General features: G+C 43.4%; 2 protein-coding genes and 1 pseudogene across 10 annotated transcripts in view; 2 read left to right on the forward strand and 1 right to left on the reverse strand.

Annotated features, from left to right (window-relative positions):
- Positions 1-1,104: 1,104 nt before the first annotated feature.
- LOC149983583 (uncharacterized) lies at positions 1,105-1,844 on the forward strand (annotated as a pseudogene).
- A 2,848-nt stretch (positions 1,845-4,692) lies between these two features.
- LOC110524571 (uncharacterized) lies at positions 4,693-15,339 on the forward strand. Of its 2 annotated transcripts, XM_021604362.3 has the most exons (15): positions 4,741-4,916; positions 5,044-5,135; positions 5,598-5,714; positions 5,934-6,056; positions 7,901-7,975; positions 8,277-8,351; positions 9,104-9,163; positions 9,295-9,492; positions 10,183-11,067; positions 11,918-12,004; positions 12,447-12,583; positions 12,806-12,962; positions 13,333-13,440; positions 13,876-14,004; positions 14,584-15,339. In XM_021604362.3, the coding sequence occupies exons 2-15, from the start codon at positions 5,069-5,071 to the stop codon at positions 14,700-14,702; spliced, it is 2,337 nt and encodes a 778-aa protein (XP_021460037.3). In that variant the 5' UTR covers positions 4,741-4,916; positions 5,044-5,068; the 3' UTR covers positions 14,703-15,339. The 2 variants fall into 2 exon arrangements, with proteins under 2 accessions (XP_021460038.3, XP_021460037.3); XM_021604363.3 differs by lacking the exon at positions 7,901-7,975 and having other exon boundaries at positions 4,693-4,916.
- The window catches only part of LOC110524570 (nucleoprotein TPR), a 36,854-nt gene continuing 26,313 nt past the window's right edge, over positions 14,748-25,288 (reverse strand). Inside the window, exons 33-49 of one of the 8 annotated variants that reach the window (XM_090236032.1) lie at positions 24,870-25,066; positions 24,707-24,777; positions 24,382-24,581; positions 23,842-24,120; positions 23,414-23,658; positions 23,114-23,329; positions 22,019-22,162; positions 21,361-21,454; positions 20,893-21,032; positions 20,714-20,779; positions 20,036-20,124; positions 19,828-19,937; positions 19,487-19,585; positions 16,951-17,107; positions 16,701-16,819; positions 15,407-15,490; positions 14,748-15,082 (exon numbers count right to left, since the gene is read on the reverse strand). In XM_090236032.1, the coding sequence (XP_090092158.1) occupies positions 15,030-15,082; positions 15,407-15,490; positions 16,701-16,819; positions 16,951-17,107; positions 19,487-19,585; positions 19,828-19,937; positions 20,036-20,124; positions 20,714-20,779; positions 20,893-21,032; positions 21,361-21,454; positions 22,019-22,162; positions 23,114-23,329; positions 23,414-23,658; positions 23,842-24,120; positions 24,382-24,581; positions 24,707-24,777; positions 24,870-25,066 (2,363 nt within the window). In that variant the 3' untranslated portion in view covers positions 14,748-15,029. Of the gene's footprint in view, positions 15,083-15,406; positions 15,491-16,700; positions 16,820-16,950; positions 17,108-19,486; positions 19,586-19,827; positions 19,938-20,035; positions 20,128-20,695; positions 20,780-20,886; positions 21,033-21,360; positions 21,455-22,018; positions 22,163-23,113; positions 23,330-23,413; positions 23,659-23,841; positions 24,121-24,381; positions 24,582-24,706; positions 24,778-24,869; positions 25,067-25,288 lie in introns of all 8 variants that reach the window. The other 7 variants (XM_090236031.1, XM_090236028.1, XM_090236027.1 and 4 more) reach the window with 7 other exon arrangements.

Raw genomic sequence — 25,288 nt, forward strand, 5'->3', positions numbered from 1 at the left:
ACCTTGTGTACAATGTATCAATAAAGTTATCTCTCTCTCTCTTAGCTAAAAATCTTTAGATCCATCCATATACACTACAGATTGACAAAGCAAGATACAGGTAAGATGTCATTCCTAAGATAGCATGTTTAGGTGGGTTTATTTGAGTGCTATCTGGTCACTAAAGCCCCAGTGCATCTATCTACACTATCTACTCCTGTATTATTCAAGCCCTAAGCTCCATGGCCTTGACTGGAAGTTGATTGGAGTCTTGCTGTGAAGGAAAGGATCAGAAATGGCAGGAAAGGACATGCATTTACATTCATCCTACCCCCATTGGGATGATATCAAATCAAATGTATTTATATAGCCCTTCGTACATCAGCTGATATCTCAAAGTGCTGTACAGAAACCCAGCCTAAAACCCCAAACATCAAGCAATGCAGGTGTAGAAGCACGGTGGCTAGGAAAAACTCCATAGAAAGGCCAAAACCTAGGAAGAAACCTAGAGAGGAACCAGGCTATGTGGGGTGGCCAGTCCTCTTCTGGCTGTGTCGGGTGGAGATTATAACAGAACATGGCCAAGATGTTCAAATGTTCATAAATGACCAGCATGGTCGAATAATAATAAGGCAGAACAGTTGAAACTGGAGCAGCAGCACGGTCAGGTGGACTGGGGACAACAAGGAGTCATCCTGTCAGGTAGTCCTGAGGCATGGTCCTAGGGCTCAGGTCCTCCGAGAGAGAGAAAGAGAGAATTAGAGAGAGCACACTTAAATTCACACAGGACACCGAATAGGACAGGAGAAGTACTCCAGATATAACAAACTGACCCTAGCCCCCCGACACATAAACTACTGCAGCATAAATACTGGAGGCTGAGACTGTATCCATCTACAGTCTAATTAGAGACTGTTTCCCATTCCTCTGTGTTTATACAGTAATTTTGTTACTGTACTAATTCCTCCTGAATAGTAAATAAGTAGAGAAACATCTCCCCAAATAACTTGTGATCTCATTGATCAACGACACATTGTTTTGTTTCAGGTCTAACAGCGTTGATAGTCCAGACTGCAGGGTCTGAAGGTATAACACAGATTCACACATATACCCACACACATACTCATGCACATAGAAATATTACGTTTCCCTCTTTCTCTAGGGTCTCCCAATATCAGAGCGCTTGTGTATGTTTGAACCCCTAGATCAGCCATCTACTTAAGGGAGTCTATGTCCTTAAGATGCAATGTGAAAACAGGTGCTAACTGGTCCTGGACATCGCTGGTTCAGACACACACCTCACAAAGTTATCACCCCAAATGCCTTTTCTGTGGAGACAGTTACTACATCACTGTAGTTGCCAGGGACAACGGCGGTGGGTACTGGTGTCAGGCTGGCTCAACCAAGATCTTACTCAGTAACCCCACCCCCCACCTTCCCTGGCAGTGATCCCCAGCAGCCAACAGCACTTCCAAAGGGAGTGCTTCTCTCTCCAGTGCCCTGCTGTGCCTGAGAGCAACTCCACAGAGAGTAACTCCACAGACTGGACATTGTGGCAGCTCACTGACTTTGGAGTTAGGTCTGGGTGTCAGACACCAGAGGGCACTGTCAGGAAGGAGGTTCCTGGGGCATGCAGCCTCTCCTCTCTACTGTGGGCTGTACTGGTGTGAGAGCGGCAAGTGGGGGGATGCCAAGTGCCTACAGCAATGAAGATTATGCATAACATATCAAATTATCTGCACTAGATGTAGTGGTCTAGTGTCTTTTCTTGTCCTCTCTGTCTCACAGGTTCCATTAACATTCTGGGCCCTGCTCACCCTGTCACTGAGGGAGATGTGATGCCAGTACTAGTTCCGCACACCTAGCCAGACCACCATCTACAAAGATAGAGGTTGTTTCTGTGAAAGTCACAGAGATGACCATAGACAATGTGACCAGTGCAGACACAGGTGTGCTGACCACGACAAGAAAGTGCGGAGCCAAGAGAGCTGTCTGGCTGTGAGAATTAAGACCTAATGGTTGTGAGCGACTGCGGCCCAAATATTTTACTGCCTTCTTACTGCTTGAAATACAGATTAATATACAAAATACATAAAAATAAATAAAAAGTACAAACAACAATCTAATAAAGCAAATAAACAAAACAATTGCAATTCTGTATGAGCAGGTGTTCTATTAATGCCTTGAAGCAAGCATAGGGGACAAATCTATCCAGCTTAAGTGTGCCCTGGAGTTCAGTCCAAGTCTGTGGGGCACAGTAACTATGTACGATCTGCTATCTTAATTTGATCACTCTGTTGTTGCAGATACATCAATTGTAGTGCATTCAAGGTTTAAAACGGCTTCTAAAGTTAGTAATTTCCACTTAAAAATATGACTTGATTTGTTCTAACGAAAAATGTATCAACCCCTACAAAAATGTACATGAATTATAATCCAGATAATAATTCACATTTCCTCTTGCTGCAGGATGTTCCTGCTTTGAGAAGCACGGTCAAATTAAGAAAGTGTTTCTGTCTCAGTTCATTAATTACACTCAACAGCCAAAGAAAACAGCATGCAGGGAGTTGGGAGCAAATGTGTGGTAAATGTCACTAACCTGCCTGTTATTGTGTTCAAGGTCGCATATGTGGTGCACTAGCAGCTGTTTCTACTGCTAAAAAGGTCCACCCCCAGGAGAGGAGCCCCAGACCAACTAACAACAAATGTTCCCACAACTTTAGAGAATGTTCCATTCCTCCTAACAGAGTTGGTGTAACTGAGTCAGGTTTGTAGGCCTCCTTGCTCACGCACGCTTTTTCGGTTTTGCCCACAAATTTTCTATAGGATTGAGGTCAGGGCTTTGTGATGGTCACTCCAATACCTTGACTTTGTTGTCCTTAAGCCATTTTGCCACAACTTTGGAAGTTTGCTTGGGATCATTGTCCATTTGGAATTCCCATTTGCGTCCAAGCTTTAACTTCCTGACTGATGTCTTGAGATGTTGCTTCAATATATCCACATAATTGTCCTTCCTCATGGTACCATCTACTATGTGGAGTGCACCAGTCCCTCCTGCAGCAAAGCACCCCCACAACATGATGCTGCCACCCCCGTGCTTCACTGTTGGGATGGTGTTCTTCGGCTTGCAAGCCTCCCCCTTTTTCCTCCAAACATAACGATGGTCATTATGGCCAAACAGTTCCATTTGTGTTTCATCAGACCAGAGGACATTTCTCCAAAAAGTACAATCTTTGTCCCCATGTGCAGTTGCAAACCTTAGTCTGGCTTTTTGATGGCGGTTTTTGAGCAATGGCTTCTTCCTTGCTGAGCGGCCTTTCAGGTTATGTCGATACAGGACTTGTTTTACTGTGGATATAGATAATTTTGTACCTGTTTCCTCCAGCATATTCACAAGGTCCTTTGCTGTTTTTGTGGGATTGATTTGTACTTTTCGCACCAAAGTACATTCATCTCTAGGAGACAGAACGCGTCTCCTTCCTGAGCGGTATGACGACATTATGATCTTCCTGCTAGGTCACCATGTCTATGTCAATGTCTCATTTAACCTGTAGTGCTACCCTTGGGACCATCTGTTGACAATCTTGATGACTGATACACAGGAGAGTTCTTGCAACGTTTGCATGAAACGTGTCTAGAACATCAATATCTTATATTCTGAGAATATGTTCTGTGTATGTTTGGTGTGACGTTGATGGAATAATCTCCTAACCCTCAGAAAACTGGACACAGGAATATCTTTGCAAGTAAGGTTCCAATAAAACGTGTCTAGAACATTAATATTGAATATCCTGAGAACATGGTAACCACGTTCTGGGTAAGTTCTGTTTGACATTATTAAGGGAATGGCCTCTTGGAAACTGTCCTTGCACATCACTGGAACGTTTTTAAGAAAACATTAGGTAATGTTCTCTGAAGGTATGGGAACATTTGTTGTTAGCTGAGTTTGATGTGATAAGTAACTTGGCTATGCTACTTAAACATTTCAGTGACCGGTCAGCATTGAATCAACATCTGCATTGAATCAGGTAGGCCTAGGTTTTTAGCATTAAGAATAACATTGATCCCATTTGTCATTATGACACATTGTTTTCTTGGCAATGGGGCATGGATATGGTCTGACAGACTTGCCCTGCCTTTCAAAGGCAGTCTCACAGTCAAGTTCACTAAATCACACTTTTATTTATATGTGGCATGAGTAACAACCAGTGACCAGCCTGACCACATAGGCTAAACCACACCAATCATTCTTAGAATAAAAACAAACAGTCTTCTGAGTCCACCAGTCTATTAGTTTCTGGTAAAATATTACCATAATCATTGCATAATCACATAATCATGCAATATCCTAATCAAATTAAATAGGCTACTTCTTCCTGAAAAATACTGGCAAAATATATTTTGGATCTGAACACAAAATATTTATTCAAGCCTCCTTGGTTGAATTTTGAGATGTTATTTCCGAGAACAGAATTTTATTGAATTCAGAAAAATATATAATAACCCTACCCATTTCACATTGCCACCTTAGCCAATATTCATAGGAATGATCTGAAAAGACTAAATAAATAGCATAAGCCTGTCTTGAGTTAATTTAATACCCTTTTGCTGAACTTCTTTTTGGAATCTTGTTTTGAAAGAAAAGGGTACACCAGTCTGTGTGATGTCATCTGACTGGCACAGTAAACACGTGTTGGAGCAGGTCCAACTCTTACTCAAAATGTGCAGGGAGAAATGTGCAGTCTAGGGTTCCCTCCCTTCATTGCGTAGGAGTCTAGCCTGCGAATCACTTGTGGGTTTTAATTGGACCAGATTCTCCAAATTAACGGGAATCCCTGTCAGAGAAGAAACCGGCAGCCTGCCTCTCTCTCAGTCCTTATAAAAGCAGACACAGTGCAGGACTCAGCAGGATTTGAACGGAGGGTCACTCTTTCAAGGTACAGTGAGACCTTTCACTCTCAAGTCATTGTGCATGGGCTATATGATTTATAATGGAATATAAATTAATTGAGTTGTGATGTTCTTTGTTCTCTACTTTCTGTCTGTCTGAATGCTATTGCTCAGGTTGAAACAGAGGACACCTGTGAAGATGACTCCATCAGTTATTTCTGCTCTTCTTCTGCTGGCTTGTGCTCTCCCATTCAATTCTGCTCAGTGTGAGTATTTCTAATCACTAAATATGTAAATTACTTTGATTCGTTTTCTGATGTGTGGTGTTTCTGGGTTTTATTCTAAATTGTTCTAACCTCCGTTAGAGATGATAAGGATGCATGTTGTCACTATGTAAATTACCATGAGCGTACTGAATTTCTTTCTGTAAAAGTATAACAGACTGTATATGCTTTATATACACTGATTTATATTTACTCATTCACAAATGATTAACTAGGAGGGGAAAATAGTTTATTTCTGGCTTTGTAATGTAGGATTCCATCATTATCTTGTCAGTGTGACAAGTGACAAGTCCATGTGACAAAGCCTTATTGTTGGAATGATATTGATGCTGTTGTCATTGCTGGTGACTTGTGACTGTCTTTTTGTGGAAAGATCTCCATGACTGTGTGCTAGACTACTGAATGACACAAAATATTCTTTATGTTGTTGACCTTTCTGTATAGCAAGCTGTAGTGGGAGATGTGGAGGAGAGTATTACAGGGGTTACATGTGCCAGTGTGATTATGACTGTCTCACTCACGAGGAGTGCTGTAAGGACTACGAATCCCAGTGCACCACCAGTAAGGACTTTTCTTATCTATTTATTTGTGGTATCCGAGTGACATTACATTATGATAAACAAGATGTGGATCATAATAACCCATTAGAATGCTTGACATGTTTTTAGATGATATAGACGCACATGGGTGTACAGGTATTAAGCATGGGTTATAACATAACCAGGAGGGGACTGGTGTGATAATGGATGTACTGTATGTCTGACTGTGTCTGTGTACCAGGTGACTCGTGTAAAGGGCGGTGTGGCGAATCCTTTAAGAGAGGCAGGCAGTGTGACTGTGATCCGGACTGCGCTCGCTACAGCAAGTGCTGCCCAGATTACAAGAGCCAGTGTGGTATTGAAGGTTAGTAAAATGTCAAACACACCTAGCATGGTCTTCTGAAGTAAAATTCTACACTGAAACCATGCATGGTTTTTTTGCATGTACGGTACCTTCAGAAAGTATTCATACCCCTTGACTTATTCCATATTTTGTTGCATTACAGCCTGAATTCAAAATGGATTCAATAAATGTATTTTCTCACCCATCTACAAACAATAACCCACAATGACAAAGTGAAAACATGTTTTTAGAAATGTTTGCTAATTTATTGAAATAGAAATATAGAAATCTCTCATTTGCACAAGTATTCACACCCGAGTCAATACTTTGTAGAAGCACCTTTGGCAGTGATTACAGCTGTGAGTCTTTCTGGGTACATCTGTAAGATATTTCCACACCTGAATTGTGCAACATTTGCCCATTATTATTTTCAAAATTCTTCAAGCTCTGTCAAATTGGTTGTTGATCATTGCTAGACCTAAATTGTCAGGTCTTGCCCTCGAATTTTCAAGTAGATTTAAGTCAAACTGTAAATCGGCCACTCAGGAACAGTCACTATCTTCTTAGTAAGTGTACAGTAGATTTGGCCTTGTGGTTTAGGTTATTGTCCTGCTGAAAGGGGAATTCATCTCCCAGTGTCTGGTGGAAAGTAGACTGAACCAGGTTTTCCTCTAGAAATATGCCTGTGCTTAGCTCTATTCCGTTTATTTTTTTATCCTGAAAAACTCCCCAGTCCTGAACTATTACAAGCATACCCATAACATGATGCAGCCACCACTATGCTTGAAAATATGAAGAGTGGTACTCAGTAATGTGTTTAATTGGATTTGCCCGAAACATAACACTTGGTATTCAGGACAAAAAGTGAATTGCTTTGCAACATTGTTTGCAGTATTACTTTAGTGCCTTGTTGCAAACAGGATGCATGTTTTGGAATATTTGTATTCGGTTCAGGCTTCCTTCTTTTCACTCTGTCAATTAGGTTAGTATTATGGAGTAACTACAATGTTGTTGATCCATCCTTAGTTTTCCCCTATCACAGACATTCAACTCTGTAACTGTTTTAAAGTCACCATTGGCCTCATGGTGAAATCCCTGAGCGGTTTCCTTCCTCTCCGGCAACTGAGTTAGGAAGGACACCTGTATCTTTGTAGCGACTGGGTGTATTGATACACCATCTAAAGTGTCATTAATAACTTGACAATGCTCAAAGGGATATTCAATATCTGCTTTAAAAAATTGTTTTACTCATCTACCAATGGGTGTCCTTCTTTGTGAGGCATTGTAAAATCTCCCTGGTCTTTGGGGTTGAATCTGTGTTGGAAATTCACTGTTCCACTGAGGGACCTTACATATAATTGTATGTGTACAGATATGAGGTTGTCATTAAAAAATAATGTTAAATGCTATTAATGTGACTTGTTAAGCACATTTTTACCACTGAACGTATTTAGGCTTGCCATAACAAAGGGGTTGAATACTTATTGATGGAAGATATTTCATTTATTTATATTTTTTATTAATTTGTAAAAAAAATAAATATAATTATACTTTGAATTATGGGGTATTTTGTGTAGACCAGTCACAAAAAATCTAAATTGAATCCATTTTAAATTCAGACTGTAACACAACAAATTGTGGAAAAACTTTTCTGTATTGCATCCACAGGTAAAGATAGTATATAATTTAATGTATGAAATAACATTGTATAAATTATAGTATGACTTACAATGAAAAAGTGGTTCGAGTTAGTTGATTTAAAGATAGGCATGTTGGCACTATGCATGTAAATATGCATGTAAATGTTAAACTCATGCAGTAGCCTGCGTCAGTTCATTTTTTTTATCTTTTAATAATTACTACAGACACCAAACAACCAGGCAGCACAACACCACTGAAGACTAGCTCATGTAATAACGTAAATGATGAAACACCAAAAGGTATAGCTTTTATTTAAAGATAGGCATGCTGGCACTATTCATGCAGTATATTCATATCAATATCAATATGCATGTTAAAATGCAGAAGCCTGTCTGTTCATCTTAATTATTTTCTGTCTTAGTATTTACCACTACAAGCACAAAACCAGCCAGTACAACACCAAAGACTAGCTCATGCAATAACGTAATTGATAACAAACCAAAAGGTATATTTCATTAAGTATTAGATTTGAGAGATATTATAGGAAAGTTGGTTGCTTTTGGATACTCTGACTCATTTAGTACTTGGTTGACACACCAGAGCCAGAGCCTCCCCAGATCCAGCCAAATGAGGAGCCAGAGATGACTCCCAATCCACAGGAGGAACTAAATGAAGGTCAGTATCTTCAGAACAACCTTACTGAGGAGATGGATAACCAACACTTCAGCCCCAAATAAGACTGAAAATTGAATTTTCACAATTATTCACTCAGCCCAACATCTTCCAATGACAAAGTCAAAACATTCCCTGTAATAAGAGAGTAATATTGTCTAATGAAAAACACAGATCTTTTGAACTTTTCCTGACCAGTCAAAAATGGCAGAGTGTGTGATTCCAAGATGTTTTGTATTGGCTGCCTGTCCTGCTGCTGTGACATTCTCTCCAGCTGTGACTTGAGCCGGAGCCCGGAGGCCATGTCTCCTCAGAGGTAGCCAGGAGCTCTGTGTCCGGGCCAGCCCCAACGGCCAAGAGAAACATGGGGAAATAATGTCATTATGAGTGGGCCGTGTGGAGGAGGGCAACAGGCACAGTCTCAATCAAAGAGAGAAGTGAGGAATGGAGAGATGAGGCCAGGATGGATGAGGAGATGGAAGTGTTATATGTGGGTTGCAACCCAAAGGTCGATTCGGGATAAAACAGGGTGTTTTTGGATTGATGCACTCTGGCCAGCCCACTACAGACCCGTTGGCACTGTAGAAGTGTATTCCATCCTGGAATGTCATCAGTATCTGTGGTTTGATTCAAGACATGCCAGGATGAACTAGAAAAATAGGAAAATATCAGAGAGACAGAGTTGTGCAATTACACATGCCACCTATAACTCAGTTATGTTAATAAACAATTACATTCCTTTTCAAATTTGTCAGATGACCAGTTCATGCCATTGGTCACTCCAGAACCAGAACTCCAGGATGAACAGGGAGATGGTGAGATAAACTTTTTTCTCGTTTCTCAACATAGCTACAAATTCACTTTTTATTTAGCCTATGCTGAATTGCTAGTTAGAAGTTGTGTGAATGTGAATTTGACATTCATTTGCCCTTATTCCCTTCCACAGATGTAAAGGGTGAGACCTGGCCAGAACTCCCTGTTCCCTCTCCTGAGGCTGAGCAAGAGGCCATTTTAGAGGGGGACTACACACCCTTCCCTGAGGAATGGGATCCAGAGGCAACACCTGGCCAAGAGGGGACCCCACCAGCAGAGGCCAACCCCTACCTTGCCGAACCAGCCAAGGAGGTTCCCACTGAGACAGCAGGTAAGGGATTCAATGAAATTCAATCTTTATTGTCCCAGTACGGCAATTAATTATGCAGGAGTTTACAAAAATGCATATATACTGTTAGGATCTTATTTTTCAGAGTAAATAACTCACAGACACTAGAGAATCTTAACTTAAGTTTAATTCTGCCAAAGGGTCTTTACAGCTGTAATTCAGACATTCAAACAAACATTTCTCACCATCACAGATGTATATATCCCACTTAAGACACTCCTCCCTCTTATGGTTCCACAGGAAGAGGGTAACAGGATACTAAACCCTTATTACTCCCTTCAGGGGATCTGACCTCACCTCCTGACCTCAACCCCTCCTTCACCTAGTCTACAGATGTCCATCTGCCTCCTCTATAGCAAACCTTTGATCTCCTCCCGTCCATCCCAGGACAATCCACAGCCACTCTGTCTTTCTACAGATCTCACTCCTTAATATACTATGCGTCTGATCTATCATGTCTTTAATATCTCAATGTTCAAAATTTTGAATCCAATACACACCACAGCATTTGGGCACAGTGTGGGAGATGATAGCTGAGCCATATCACACATATCACTATTTCACTGTTCCTGGAAATTGCATTTGACAAGGTGTTTCACAATCTACTTTGAGTCATTTGGAGTCAAATCAAATCTGACACAGACATCAAATCTCATGTTTTTCTAACTCCAGACTCCAGTGTTCCTGAGGGACAGCCTGATTCCAGCAGCAGCCCGTCTGCATTAGACACAACTCCCCCTAGATCCTCCTCTGAGCCCACCCCTGCCTCCCCCCAGCCCTCCGACCAGGTCTTCCCGAGCTCAGAGCCCCAGCCTGGGCCTAGTCCTGCAGAGGACACCCTTGAACTCCTATCTGAAGGACAGGGTGAATTGGACCCTGAGGGTCAGGAGGCAGAATCTGAGAACACACTGCCAAAGGACTCTGAACCCACACCCTCAAACCTAGAGAATGCTGCCACCACACCAGCCTCCGACCCAACCTCTACCGGCCCCACACAGGGTACACCCTCAGGCCCAGAGGATCCGGAGGCTACCCCTGCATCTCTAGACAGCACCACCCCCTCCACCAAGCCTGACCAGGCACCCAGTGCCCCTGAAGGAGCTACCCCAAGCTCAGAGCAGGATAGCTCCAAGGAGAATGCCCCAACAACCACCCCTTCAGACCCACAGGATCCCAATGCGGTCTCTAAGGCACCAGCATCTGATAGTGGTCCCGAAGCTAAACCTGGCAGAGTGGACACCCCAGAAAGTTTTGATGACAGCAGTATCCCCCAGACTGGAGATCTGGCAACGCCACCCACCTCAGATCCTCAGGCCACATCCACAGACCCAACGGGACATGAAGAGGAAGGAGACAAGGCCGCACCAGAGGAGACCACTACAGACCCCATGAAGCTCACTCTCGTCCCCACCATCAAACCCACCCCCAACAAAACCACGGAGAAACCCAAGCCCAGCAAACCCACAGGGAAACCCAAGCCCAGTCCTACACGGTCCAGCACCCTCACTGATATCAACAAAGATCTGGGCACAGACAACCCCAGGGACTACCAAGCAGGTAAGGTTAACCATGTTGGATCTTGCTTTGTCTTACTTTAATACTATTGCAACGAAACAGTCAAAGTGGTAGAGCACCTATTACTGGGCAATGGTAGAGTCACCAGCCGTATTACTGGGCAATGGTAGAGTCACCAGCCGTATTACTGGGCAATGGTACAGTCACCAGCCTTATTACTGTACAATGGTAGAGTCACCAGCCTTATTACTAGGTCGATTTGCCAGCCTATCCTTTCCTTAATCTGTAGCATTGGATTGTATTACTTCTCTTGGATGAAATGAGCTTCCTCTTGCCAAGTGTAGCGGCACTATATTAACTGGTGACAGTCAAAGGTGACAGTTTTCCAATAGCCTAAGAAGACAGTCCAGCACTTTCTGTGGTTTGGAAAAAAGTACTCAGCTCCTTCACAGAGCAAAACAGAAAGAGGTCACATTAAAGCAGCAATCAGCAGTTGAAACAATAACAAAGTGTTTTCACGCCACTGTTTAAGTAAAAAGCTGAGGGATGGGCCTGGAGAAATATAGACTATGGATACAAGGACTGACCAACCCTGATATCAAAATTATAGTTTTAACCATGTTGAGGCTATTTAGTGTTTGTTTACATTTACTTTGTTTACAAAGATTGGAGTAAAACAAGCTTATATTTTGGGTTCTGATAAAATACGACAGCTGAACTCAGCTCATGAACTGTTATATTCTTCAGGAATCAATGGGTACATGTCATTCATTTATAAGTCAAAAAAATTACTGTAGCAACTGCTGATTGCCCCTTTAGCCAATTAACACTTCAAATGGTCCTGGTTCACTTGTTTTTCTTATTAGTCCTCATGTGCTTCCTTTTTCTCCAGATGAACACAATGACACCAACATCTGCAGCGGTCGTCCCGTCGGCGCGGTGACTACGCTGAGGAATGGGACCGTGGTGGTTTTCAGAGGTCAGTGCCAGACCATAACACTTGGTCTAGATACTGTAATTATATAGTCTATGTACCAGACACACCAGATGTTGGGTTTGCATTCCCAGACCGCACCCTGTCTGCCTTTGTGATGTTGTGACTGGACTGTCCTTCAGCTCTTATCCACATTTTGTAGATGTGACACTGTTTTTCAAACCCAAGAGAACCCCAAACATGTAAATGTTTCACATTCATTTACAAGGGTAAAGATGGTTAGCTACAGTAAGACAACCCCTGTATTATAGACTAGAAGATAGATACTAGAGGGTAGGCCATCATTGTAAATAATTTGTTCTTAACTGACTTGCCTAGTTAAATAAAGGTTAAATAAAAAAAATAGGATGAGGATGAAAAGTAATTGAGGACTCGATGCAGATGGACATACCATACCAGTGTTGCTTCCACTGTCCTCCTTCTTTAGGACACTATTTCTGGGTGTTGGACAGCAATAGGGTGCCTGGACCTGCCCGTGGGATCACAGACGTGTGGGGTGTCCCTTCTCCCATCGACACAGTCTTCACCCGCTGCAACTGCCAGGGCAAGACATACTTCTTCAAGGTACACCACCTATGTAACATTAAAACATAAGATACCCAAAGCAAATGGGATAATTTCCATTTTGTCATACAGTATTACTGACTTGAAGTGAAGGGTATCTGTTCAATAGGCCTAGAATGTAACTATCCCAAACATAGTGTTATAATACCTACTTTTATACTACATTAAGTGGAGTTGATAGAGAACAAAATTGTTTATCTATGTGCCTTCTCCCCTCCATAGGGTTCTAACTACTGGAGGTTCGAGAATGGCATGATGGAGCCCGGCTACCCCAAGCTAATCAGGACGGGCTTCGATGGGCTGCAAGGACAGATCACGGCTGCCTTGTCTGTGCCAGAGTACCGCAAGAGGAGAGAGTCGGTCTACTTCTTCAAGAGAGGTGACTGACTGCTGTACACTACTTACCCAGTGGAGGCTGCTGAGGGGAGGACGGCTTATGTCTGGAATGGAGCAAATTAAATGGCATCAAACACATGGAAACCATGTGTTTGTTGTATTTGATACCATTCCACTCCAGCCATTATGAGCCCATCCTCCCCAATTAAGGTGACACCAACCTCCTGTGACTTACACCATAATGTGATAATATTAACTCTGATATAAATACATTAGAATATTTTTTATTGCTAAAGCCAGTGATAATAGATTTACTCATAGGTTTCGGCTGTCTCTGGTAAAGCACAAAAAACAAGCATGCCCATGTCACCCTGAGCTACCACGTCTGATATCTGTATGATTGTCTGTTCCAGGAGGCTTGGTGCAGAAGTATTCCTACCAGTCTGGCATCAGCCCTACATGCGGCAGGAAGGTCCACTACTCTGTTTATACCGTACGCAACCGTGTTGCTAGGCAAGCAGGTAATGAGCTGCCCAACTTGACATTTCAGTCCTTTCACTGAACATTTTATTAGACTGAGGCAGGCAGTGCTGAGAACCTGGAAAACCACTCACGGACAGGTTTTATTTGATCTGAGATCCATTTAGTTCTCTATAAAGACTCAGATGCGGCTCGGAAGGAGGGTAAGAGAAAGAGGAAACGAGGTTCACCGAATGTAAGCAGGTTATTCAGAGAAAACTATCACAATAGTCAGGTTGTGTGGGTGCAGAATCAGATTGTAGTGGAACGTCGCAACAATGTTTTTATTAGAAGTAAACCGACAGATTTAAGAACTACATAATTTCCTCAAACTGGAGTTTGTACTCCAAGACACCTAGACAAATGTTCCAGTTCAAATATCACACTCCTCAAATTACATTTTGTCATTCTCTAAACTGAACGGTCTCTCCTCTCAGTGCCTCTGCTGGGACAGGAGATCAACATCCGTCTGACCTGGAGAGGCTTCCCGTCCACCGTGACCTCCGCCGTGTCCATCCCCACCCACAGGAAACCAGAGGGATACAACTACTACCTCTTCTCACGCTGTAAGTATTTAGCCAAGATACTATTTTTATTACCCAAATTCGAGCCTGTAGCCTGTCTTTGATGAAAAATGGTTTGGTGGAAAACCCTGCACCTGTCAGTCTGCTGTAAAAATCCAGTCCTAGACCTTACACAACGTAATGTCGGACACATCTGAGCCCCATGTGTCTAGGCAGGGTGGGTCAGAGAGGAGGGTGGAGTAGATGGGTCTGCTGGCACAGCTTGGTCCTGACCCTGTCCTAGGAGTTTGTGTCAACAGCAGCCCTTCCTTACTCCATAAGGAGGGAGGTGTTTGTCTAGTCATTGTCATTAAGATACACTAAATTGGGGCTCAGGGTCTGCTGTGGCCAATTAAGAGGCCTCCCACAGGTCATGGTTCATGGTTCATTGTTGGTGGTTCTGTCAGTATCATATTGCTACACAAACTTAAATTCTTGGACATATATGACGTGATTAACATTTTCCTTTGCCAGTTTTATATTTTGCATGGTTCAGTTCAAAACAAGGAAACTCTGCAAATGAGAGACCAAGTGAGCCCATATTTTCCTCAAATTAACCCACCCTCTTCCCGTGTCTTTCAGCCAAATACTACAACGTCAATATGGGAGATGAGCGACCTTTCATAGCAACTCCCCCGGTGAGCTCTGCTCCCCAGAAGAACTCCGCCAAAGACTTTTTCAACTGTCCAAAGGAAGTTTGAGGAGAAACAGCAGGGACATTCAAAAACAGATTCACTGACACACCATTTTCCTAATGGATCTCATACTTTATTAGCATCATTATTCATAAAACCAACACCACAATGTTTTAGCAAGGACTCCACGTAACAAATCAAAAAAAAAGAAGAAAAAGATGATTCATCATAACAATGAAATGATCAGTGATCACCATAACTACAGCAGATACATAATTTAGATTTATGGTAAACGCAGGTGTTCTCTTTGGAACCATGGTGACCAGTCTTGTAGCGGGAATGATGTCTTGTGGAGATGGAAATAATGTTGGGGCAGGAGCTCTGATCGGTTGTTTATCGGGCAAATCTCCTCCCAGTCCCAGTTACACCCCGTGATGGCAACGTCCCTGGTTCCCATCAAACGAGACATATTGGTATGAGACAAAGGTCTGCTTTATTAATGTAAAAACAAATCATTCTGATTCTGTACAGCGCCTGTATAATATATAATGCAAAGATGATGCTAATGTAACAAATCATTCTGATTCTGTACAGCGCCTGTATAATATATAATGCAAAGATGATGCTAATGTAACAAATAATTTTAGACGAAACATTTCTCTTCTGCATTTTTTGACTATTAAAATCGATTTAACATCAACAATGAATCTCGACTTGGTTTTATATGTTGTATTAAGAGCTGTGTACAATATAAATGTCTGTTCACTCACCTCTCCTCATGCGGTTCTCTGTCCAGCGTTGGAGCTGTCGGCTGTGTCCTGGTCTAGAGGGTTTGGGCTGAGTCCTACTAGTGTCTAAAGCAGAGAGACAAAGGGAGCAGTTACACACGGCTCATTCTAACACTACTACAGCCAAAACTGAAAGCAATACGGCCTACTAGTCAGAGACAATGGACCATTTAATTAAACATTCCAAGGAGGTCAGAGCCAAGCTCCTATAAAACCAGTATAAATACTCAAATTTGAGAGGAATCTCACAACTAGAATGTAGACCAAATACAATTCCAACAACCAGTATGAATGGAGGGGTATTGGTAAGGGTATAGAGTAGGCCTGTTGGCTTGGGTAGGGCACACTAAGGTATTGAGGGTTAGCTAGTGGAGGTTAGAGGTTAGAGTACTGCAGACCTGTTCAGTAGGCTACCACAAAGGGAATCTGAACGCTGTTCGCTAGAAGAGTCCGCTGTTTCAGCCTATTGCATTTCTTTGCAGTGCATACATAATTTCAGATTTTCAAAATGTATAAAATCTCAACTCTAGTGCAAAGGCATTTTAGAAGCCTCTATAGCCAATACTGAACACTTGTCCATTTTTCATCGAGCAGTCTTCTAAACCCCCGACTCCATTTAAGGCCAAGATGTTGAGATGTATTTTTTATTATTATTTTGTAATGCTTTTTGTGACGTGGATCATAATTACTGTTAATCAGGTTACATGATCCTCGTAATGTTACGTGGAAAATACAACTAATGGGATGCAGATTTAAACGTATATCACACGCACAAATGCGACCAGTTATTTTTTGTATACGCATTTAATTTCTTTCACTAGCAAACACGAGTGAACTGCTGGCACTTTAGAGCCCACTGAATGTCCATCTTATGTTAGCTTGAAACAATTAGTGTTGACCTTTCCACAACACACGGAGTCGAAAAGGGATTTGTCCATGCGTTTACGTACAGCTGACAGTCGGCAAACTCAGCATCACAACAGCAGACAAGGGGTAGCTATGTCCAATAATGATGTATTAATCTCCATGTCCATTTACACAAACTCCGTACATGTCTGTGTTGCAGCTCGAGAAATCGGGATGTTAGATTTACTCTGGATTTATTTTTTTTGTATAAAAATAAAATAAAAAAACAGTAAAAAACAGGCCCTATTAATTTCTGCTTACTTTTAACGCGGATCTCATACCTGCATACATCGACAGAGAATTGCATAGTTGGCACGCAAAATGTGTGCATGTTGGCGGGTCTGGTACTGTAGAGAGTTGGGGTCAGTACCTGCAGAGCTGGAGGAGAGTTCCTGGCTGGTAGAAGGCAGGCCGCAGTCATCTGAGGCCTGGGTAGGTTCCTCTATCTCCCCCGCCCGAGACATTACAGGTTCCAGAGACACCTCCACACTGGACACAACACACAGGTCATTCACTATGGAAATCACAGTATTATTACTGTTGCGGTTCAAGTTCAGTCAGCTATACAATTTGAAGCTTTACTTTTGATGAATTTCATAGAGTAAGCAAAGTGGTCTCACAGGTCTCCCCCCGGCGCCATGAAGACATCATCCCTCTCGTCCCCAGGACTTGGTCCTTCGCCTACCACCAAGCCTGGGGTTGAGGTGGTTACCATGGGAACAGACTGAGAGGTGTGTTCCGTGCCGTCAGATGGCGGGACCTCTGCAAATATGGACACTGGTGGGAGGGGGAGAGAATTAGCAGACGCTTATCCAGAGTTTGTTGAAATGTCTGTTACTTGAACACAAACATTTATTTGGGATGCAATCTGAGGTGCAGTTAACTCTAATGAACCGAGTCGATTGACGCACTGGTTGCATATAAAAAAATCCCCATCAGTCTGTCAGTTTAAGCTAGAGATCTGTTTTTTTGCATTGGATGCTTCAATGGACTCCATCCACCAGTGTCGCACTTCCGCATCTGCAGTGAAAGGTGGCTAGAGCGGTGTTTGTTAGACCAAGAGGCATCCCGAAAAGTCCACTCACATTAACGTCTATAGCGTCTGGACCATTTGGGCCACAAACGAATGGGACTCCACTCTACGACCCCCACAAGTGTAACAGGTCTCATCTGAAGGTTAACCAATACCGGTTTTAAGAAACAAATCGAAGTATAAAGTAGTTTTGTGCCTACCCCAGAAAAGGGGTTACATACAGTACCAGTCAAAAGTTTGGACGCCTACTCATTCCAGGGCTTTTCTTTATTTGTACTATTTTCTACATTGTAGAATATTAGTGAAGACCTCAACTATGAAGTAACACATGGATTAAATTAGTACCTCAAAAAAGTGTTCGAGTAAATATATTTGAGATTCATCAGTAGCCACCCTTTGCCTTGATGACAACTTTGCACACTTTTGGCATTCTCTCAACCCGCTTCATGAGGTAGTCTGGAATGTATTTCAATTTATACGTGGAATTTAACCCCAAAGGATTTGACAAATGTGATTGGTTTACCATATAACACTGGCCTACGTCTCGACTTATGCTACGCAGAACATCAAATCTCAACGACTGGAAAAGTGTTCAGCGTCACCACATCCTTATGATATACACTACTGTTTAAAAGTTTGGGGCCACTTAGACGCTCCAGATACTCAACTAGTCTAAAGAAGGCAAGTTTTTTTGCTTTTTTAAATCAGCACAACTGTTTTCAGATGTGCTAACATAATTGCAAAAGGGTTTTCTAATGATCAATTAGCCTTTTAAAATGAATAACCTTGGCATAGCTAACACAACGTGCCATTGGAACACAGGAGTGATGGTTGCTGATAATGGGCCTCTGTACACCTATGTAGATATTCCATAAAAACTCTGCAGTTTCCAGCTACAATAGTCTACAATTTATAACATTAACAATGTCTACACTGTATTTCTGATCAATTTTATGTTATTTTAAAATGGACAAAAATAAGTGCTTTTCTTTCAAAAACAAGGACATATCTAAGCGACACCAAACTTTTGAACGGCAGTGTATATATATTCATTGACCACAAGAGACAGGTTGGAATGTGACAAACACTTGACAAATCAACGTCTTACTTTCTAAATTAGTGCAGCTTGAATTCGTTGATTAAATACAGGACATTGTAAACAATAACGGAAGAATTGTGTCATACAAGTATGCTCAATACAAAATAACCAACTCATTGCAGCTCTGCCACAAAAATGGAAAAGGCAATTACTTAAAGGAGAAGGAAATTAAGTTTGTCATCCACCAATAAAAAAAATCATAAATGGCTTAAAATAACTAATATAAATCATAAAATATATCAGTTTCACTAAGGGTCAAGAGGGTTGACAATTATGCTGCATAAAATTCAAGATAGTTGGGAACAGATTTTCCATGTCCATACCATCGGGTTTATGAACTGACATACAATTGAGCATCAATTCATTATTTTCAATTAAAGCCATTATCTAAAATTCTCACTACAAAAACAATGCTCAGTATACGGGGTATTCAACAGTTAGACCGGTGCAGACTGCCATGCGGAAACAGAACAGAGCAGCTCTTTCGGTACTGTCCATCGGTGGCTTGTTTTTGGAGTCAAGTCCAGGAATGCTTATTATGATATAATATCTGGGTGTGGTTGGACCTGCAAACTGTATTGCTGGGGGACTTTAAGGACCAGTCAGTCAACAGGAACATTGTGCACTTAGGTTAAAAAAATAATAATAATAGAAAAAGCAGAAATGTTGCAGATGGGGGCAGATCAAGTCTCTATTGTGACACCATGGGAGAATGGAGGGATGCATTGCAAGAGAAAAATTGTAGAATTATGATTTATTGGGAAAAATGGGTTTATCTGTGTCTATCTGAAGGGTGGAATAAGTATATTGACAAATTCACAGTGTAAATGTCTGAGGTCCTCCAATCATGGGTGAGGGTCGGGATTATTGCATGTTTTGCTTCTCGTTATTTATGTTTTGTTAAAATTAAAAATTAAAAAAATTCAGGACACGATTGTTTGGTTGAAGGACAAAAGGGCCAAAATGCAGTACTGTCCCGCACAATCCAGGAACATGTGGTCACCCTAGTGTGTGTGTACCGTACCTGGGGCAGCCACCTGCAGGGGTGTGGTGGGAACACTGAGGCCCCCAGACTCATCCTCATGACCAGGCAGGAACAAAGGACTATCATACATCCCAAGACCTACAACATACACACACACACACACACACTTGACTTCACCAAAGAGAGATTGACATGGCAAAAGTAAGATCTCTCCTAATCAAATATCTCTAAAAGGTATCTGAGAAAAACAGTGAGAGGAGCATATAACTAACATGTTGATCTCAGTGGTGTGTATGAGGAAAGAGAGAGTGGGTGTGTCTCAATGGTAGGGTATGGAGAAATAGAAAAGAGATGAGGTGTGCCTAAGTACAGTCCAGTACCTCCTTGTGATGCCAGATGTCCCAGGTCAGAGTGGGAGGTGGTGGTCTGGGGCATCAGGTCTTCTGGGGTGCCGAACCTGAACCGGGGTACACCAGCCACCTGGGGAGAACTGGATCATAGAGAGCGAGAAGAGGTTAGAAGTACTATGGGGTTCCTATGGGGACTTTACTAGTGGTGTTTAGCGGCTGATGTGTGTGTGTTTCTCACTGGATAGCTTCTGCAAAGCTGTCAGAGCGGTGTGGCGCCACCAGAGTAGGAGTACTGGGAACCATCCTGTCATCATCGTCAAAAACGTGCTGCTGTAAGAAGGCAGAGGGAGGAAAGAATATTATACTAGATCCTGAGTGGAATTTATTTTTTGGGTCCGATACAGTTTTTTTGGGGGGGGGACAAAACTCACCGATACATCTGCCGATATATTGTTTTACAGCGGGTAAATGAAAGTAATATTTTTACACATCGAATTTTCCTAAATGGCCATACAAAAGAAGAACTGTCCAAGAAGTATTCTTCAAAATGGTGATTTATTACATTGTGACAATGACACATGAGAATGGCCACATTTCAGATTTCCTTATTCCCCCATTTTATTTATTAAATATCGGTACAATTATCGTCCGATACCGATATAGCGCTAAAAGGACAACATCAAACACTGACAACAGAACACATGAGTTGCAGTTTAAAAGGGATAGCGCGAAATGTTCTACATAACCAGATAAACTCGTGTATACCATTTTATATGTCTGAGGGGCAGTTTAAAGGAAGTTGAAGGACGTTTTCACGAGCCATTGCTAACTAGTGTTAGCCAATGCCTGGAAGTCTATGGGAACAGGTAGCATGCTACCTGTTCCCATAGTGACTTACTCCAATATTGTGACTTACTCCGCCGCTGGCCATCCCAGGGGTGAGCTGAGGGACTCTGCCTACCGACTGGCGAAGCATGGGGCGCTGTAAGGCACACACACAACTCGGTACTACACAGATAACCATACCACAAAAACAGCAGTACAATTGTCTTACAGTGTAACTGGCTATATTGAGTCATAAGCACAAACCTGTACCTGAGCAGGGGGTCCCCGTTCCTGGTTGATGTTGAGGCGGGGGGGCAGCGGATGGGGTGCTCTCCGTGGAGACTGGTGCATTCTGGGAGCAGAGCTGGTTGGGTCACTTGAGAAGGCTTCCATACTGCTGCTGCCCTCGACTGACAGAACAGGAGACGACAACTGTGGTTTAGTTTGGCAGAGTTCCTACATCAAAATCCAACACAAACGTAATCTCTCCATACAGACAGACACAGTTACATCATTGTCTGTTGAACTAACAGATACCCCAATAATATTGTAAAATAGGCTCATGTCTATCAGTTTCCGACATGTTGAATCTACTGGCTTGGTTAATCTACCAACAGAGCGACTAAAATGTATCTCTCAATCCAGACAGACACCAACATATTACATCTCTCTGTCACTCAAGTGTCAGATGTCTAACCGACTGTGGAAACAAGTGTGTGACAGTTTCCATCGTCTTACAGCTGTGTGTCTGGGAGTCAGCCGGGCGCTGGGTGGAGTCAGATGCTCCTAGACTCTCCTCTGTCTCCGTGCCTGGGTCTGTCCCATCAGGACCCTGGGAGGGAGGGAGGGAGGCACACACAGTGGGAGAGAGAGAAGACGAGGAAAGAGGGCGGAAGGAGATGTTACAGGATGCTTCCCACGCACTACCTACTGCCCTGCAGTGTTGTGATCATGCTGATCATGATTAATTTCCCTTGTACAGGCATTCCCTTAGAGGTCTAGTAACTTTAAAGCTAGCTAGACGGAGAGGGTGTGCCCCGCTTTCTTCTGCATCCACACCCTGACCACAAAGCCCCCACCCACCCACCCACCCTTCTCCCCTGCCAACCTTCCAGGACCTTCAGTTCCCACACACACCGTCACTCTAGATCACAACACAGACATGAGGTAGCAGAGTGTAGCAAGAGCACTGGTGAGGCACCAATTCGTCACACAGAAAACACAACACAACTTTGGTTACAACATTGCCTGGCTGTAACATCCGAGAGACATGACAGTTGGAAAGAATTAGGGAGTGGGTGCAAGACAGGAAATGAGAGAGAGTGGAATTACAAAACACATGCTGGAAATTACATCGTTAAGTTAGTAACCGCGCATGTGTGTGTGTGGATCTTACCTCTGTGTCGTCGCCTTCATATGCCTCATTGCCATCTCTGCTCCCTTCATTGCTCTCCTCCCCCTCATCCCCCATCCCTCCATCATCTTCATCCTCCTCCTCCTCCTCCTCCTCGTCATCCTCCTCCTCCTCCTCATCATAGTCCTAAAGAGAGGATGTAAAAGGTCTCAATGAACAGTCAAGTTGAATTTCAACATTGAGTATGGGCTGCATATCAACATTTTCATCCCATCAAATAGAGTTCCAGATTTCTAAGTGCCATATACTCTCAGATCATTTTAGGCAAGATTTTTGCTAGGATTTGAGGGAGTTCAATTGACCATTCACTAAGCCCCGTCCCCAAATGTTGGGCAACCAATTACAGAGAGCAAACACCTCAGGCAAGCTCACATTTGAAATGCATGAAAGCCATTGAGGGCATAACAAAAACTGAGTTTTCATCCAAAAACAAATTGTTTAAATGGCTAAACAATTTAACAGTACACCAGGGGTACTTGCTACTGTGATTCTGGAAATGCAGAGCCTGTTGGGAGTATTTTTAGAATACAGAATTATACTTGTGTTATTGTTTGCTAGCTCAGCCGGTAAAGAAGCCTTCACTTTATTGACCACTCAACATTGCTGACGCTAGCTAGCTAAGCTAGCCAGATAATATAACTAGGCTTTTTTCTAAATGTATGTTAGCTAGCTAAGTTATCCATGCTATGAATAGAAATGTCATCTGCTGTCGACATCTGGATAGGATTTGAGAGTGCTTGATAACAACTGACTGCATGCCGACAGTGCATTCAGAGCCATCCAGTGGCTAGCAACACAACAACTTTCATTTTACCAGGTTCCTGTGAAGCAATTGTAATGACAATCCACCATGACACACACGAGAGTCTCCTGATTAGCATGGGGTAGTCAGTTTAATTTCATTGTGTATTAGAAACACACTATGAGATCACTGTGAGGGGATTTCGCCAGTGGTTAGAAGAGGAAATTGGGCTTCCTGGGAAAATGTAACAGTAACCAAGGCTTAGCGAAGGATCAATTAGTGTCTAGCAACTAAAATATTCCAAATCGACAACAGTCGATTCCCTTTGTCCGTACCGGTTCCTCTTCCTCATCCTCCTCCACCTCCTCCTGCTGATCGTCCTCGCTCTCAGAGTCGGTCACTATGACGATGACATCGTGCTGGGGGGGTTCTTCGTTGGCGTCGTACGAAAATGAGATGAACGCGGTCTCAGACAGGAGCAGCTCTACAGGGACAGACTGAGACGCTGCACCCTCTTCAGCCTCCTCTAGTACTGGGTACTCCTCCACCACCTGCTGACACACACACGATTAGACACACAAACCAGACTGAAAGACCATATCAGCCTCTCGAGAGAATGGGTAGTAAACACATACCTGGCTGGTCTCTGGGGCTTCCTGGCTCTCTCCAGGCACCAGTCCCTCTGCACTGCCCTCAGCCAGCACCTCCTCCTGGGCCTCTGGCTCCTCTGGGTCGACTCTCTGGATGATGCGTAGCTTCTTGGGGATGGGGGGTTCAGAGGGGTCCTCCTGGGGGGTGTCTGTGTCAGCCACCATAGAGCTGTCCTGCTCCTCCTCACGAGGTCTCTTGGACATGGAAGATGTTCCTGGGGTGGCTGACACTGGAGAATTGAAAAATACACAACTCTAGCTTAACTTGGTAGATACGCTGTTCATTGAATTTAGAGGACCAGTGGTAATGCAGTGAGAACTTCACTCATTGTCAACCCTTAAGCTTAGTTAGACAACACTACTATACCCCAAATCTATAGAAACTCCTGGTTAGATTTAATCAAGACGCTCACCTGTCCCAAACACGGCTGTTGACGTCGACGGCCTCTCCATTTGCGAACTGGGTGCCGCTTCCATTACTGGGGCCGGGGGCTGCTCCTGATTGGCTGGTTCAGTGTGGGGCAGGCTCTGTTGCTGTGTTGGCTGGACGAAGGCTGTGGTCTGGGTCTGGGTCTGCTGGACCACCAACATTGGGTTGGTGGTCTGAACGTTGGGGCTGGTTGACCGTACTGAACCGCTGGCACTGCCGTAAACAGTCACATGCTCAGGCGGGCCCTCGGATGACTGCATGGCTGGAGGGGTCACAGGTGACAGGGTCAATACTGTTCAGAGATGGAAATACCATGTCTGCGGTCTGATTCTCGATCCTTCCGTCTGAAATGTGCTCGTTCTCCCCCCCATTGATCTCATCTGATTCAAGTAATAAAGTGCACTTCAACTACCAAAACATTTCACAAACAGCCATCCTGCGCTTTAAAAAAGACCAATACTCAAATATTAATTATATAACATTCACATCACACCAACAGTGATATTGGTTCCACAGAACTCACCTTCCTGGTTCTCCACCTGTGTGGTTGGCATGACGGTGGCAGTAGGGGTGGGGGTGGGCACGGTGGCGGGGGTGATCATGGGCCTGATGCTTGCCCGGGGGGTGGGCTTGTTCCCGGGGATGGCAGGGGGCTTGCTGGGGCCTTGAGCACCCAGAGGGGTAGGCTTGATGTTGGCAGTAGGGGGCTCAGAGGTACTGGTGCTATGGGGAAGGGGAAATACAGATGAAAATGTCATTGCACAAGTTACCCAAGTGTAGTGAGTGTGTTTGCGGGGGAGAGAGAGAGAGAGAGAGAGAGAGTGTGTGTGTGTGTGTGAATACTTTACCTGCCCCGGTCTGCAGCTTGGGTGGTCTTCAGTGGTCCTCGCTGCTCTGTGGTCCTCTGCTGTTCCTGAGCCTATAGGTAGGAGAGGAAAAATTAAAAGCAATGCAGGCTAGTCAGGTAAAAAGCACAAGTGCTCTATTGAAATCTATGCCTCCATCGCTCACCTTGCTGGGACCCTGTTCAGGAGGCTCATCCCTCTGCTCTCCGTGTCTCTCCTGCTGTTCCCTCAGGTCCCGCAGCTCCCTCTCCTGGCGGCTCAGACGGCCCTCGTATTGGGACTTCAGAGCACTGACTCTGACCTCCAGCTCCTCCCTCTGCTGTTTCAGCTCCTCATTTTCCTTCTGCAGCTGGTCCTTGGAGCCTGGGGAGGAGGATGGGATAGGGTCAAAAGGTCCCCCCCTTTTTTGCTAACATCTCATGACAGAAAATATCAGAGATCAGCATTCACATACCGTTGCAGACAAATAGATTTGCACCCTTGCACTTTTCTTAAAGCTGCAATATGTAACTTTTTGCGTGACCCGACCAAATTCACAGAAATGTGAGTGCACACTATTTCTATGCGTCTTGTTCTTAAGTTTGA

Source organism: Oncorhynchus mykiss, chromosome 5 (assembly GCF_057628025.1).
Source record: "Oncorhynchus mykiss isolate SJ-2025 chromosome 5, ASM5762802v1, whole genome shotgun sequence".
In the NCBI taxonomy this organism is placed as follows: domain Eukaryota; kingdom Metazoa; phylum Chordata; class Actinopteri; order Salmoniformes; family Salmonidae; genus Oncorhynchus; species Oncorhynchus mykiss.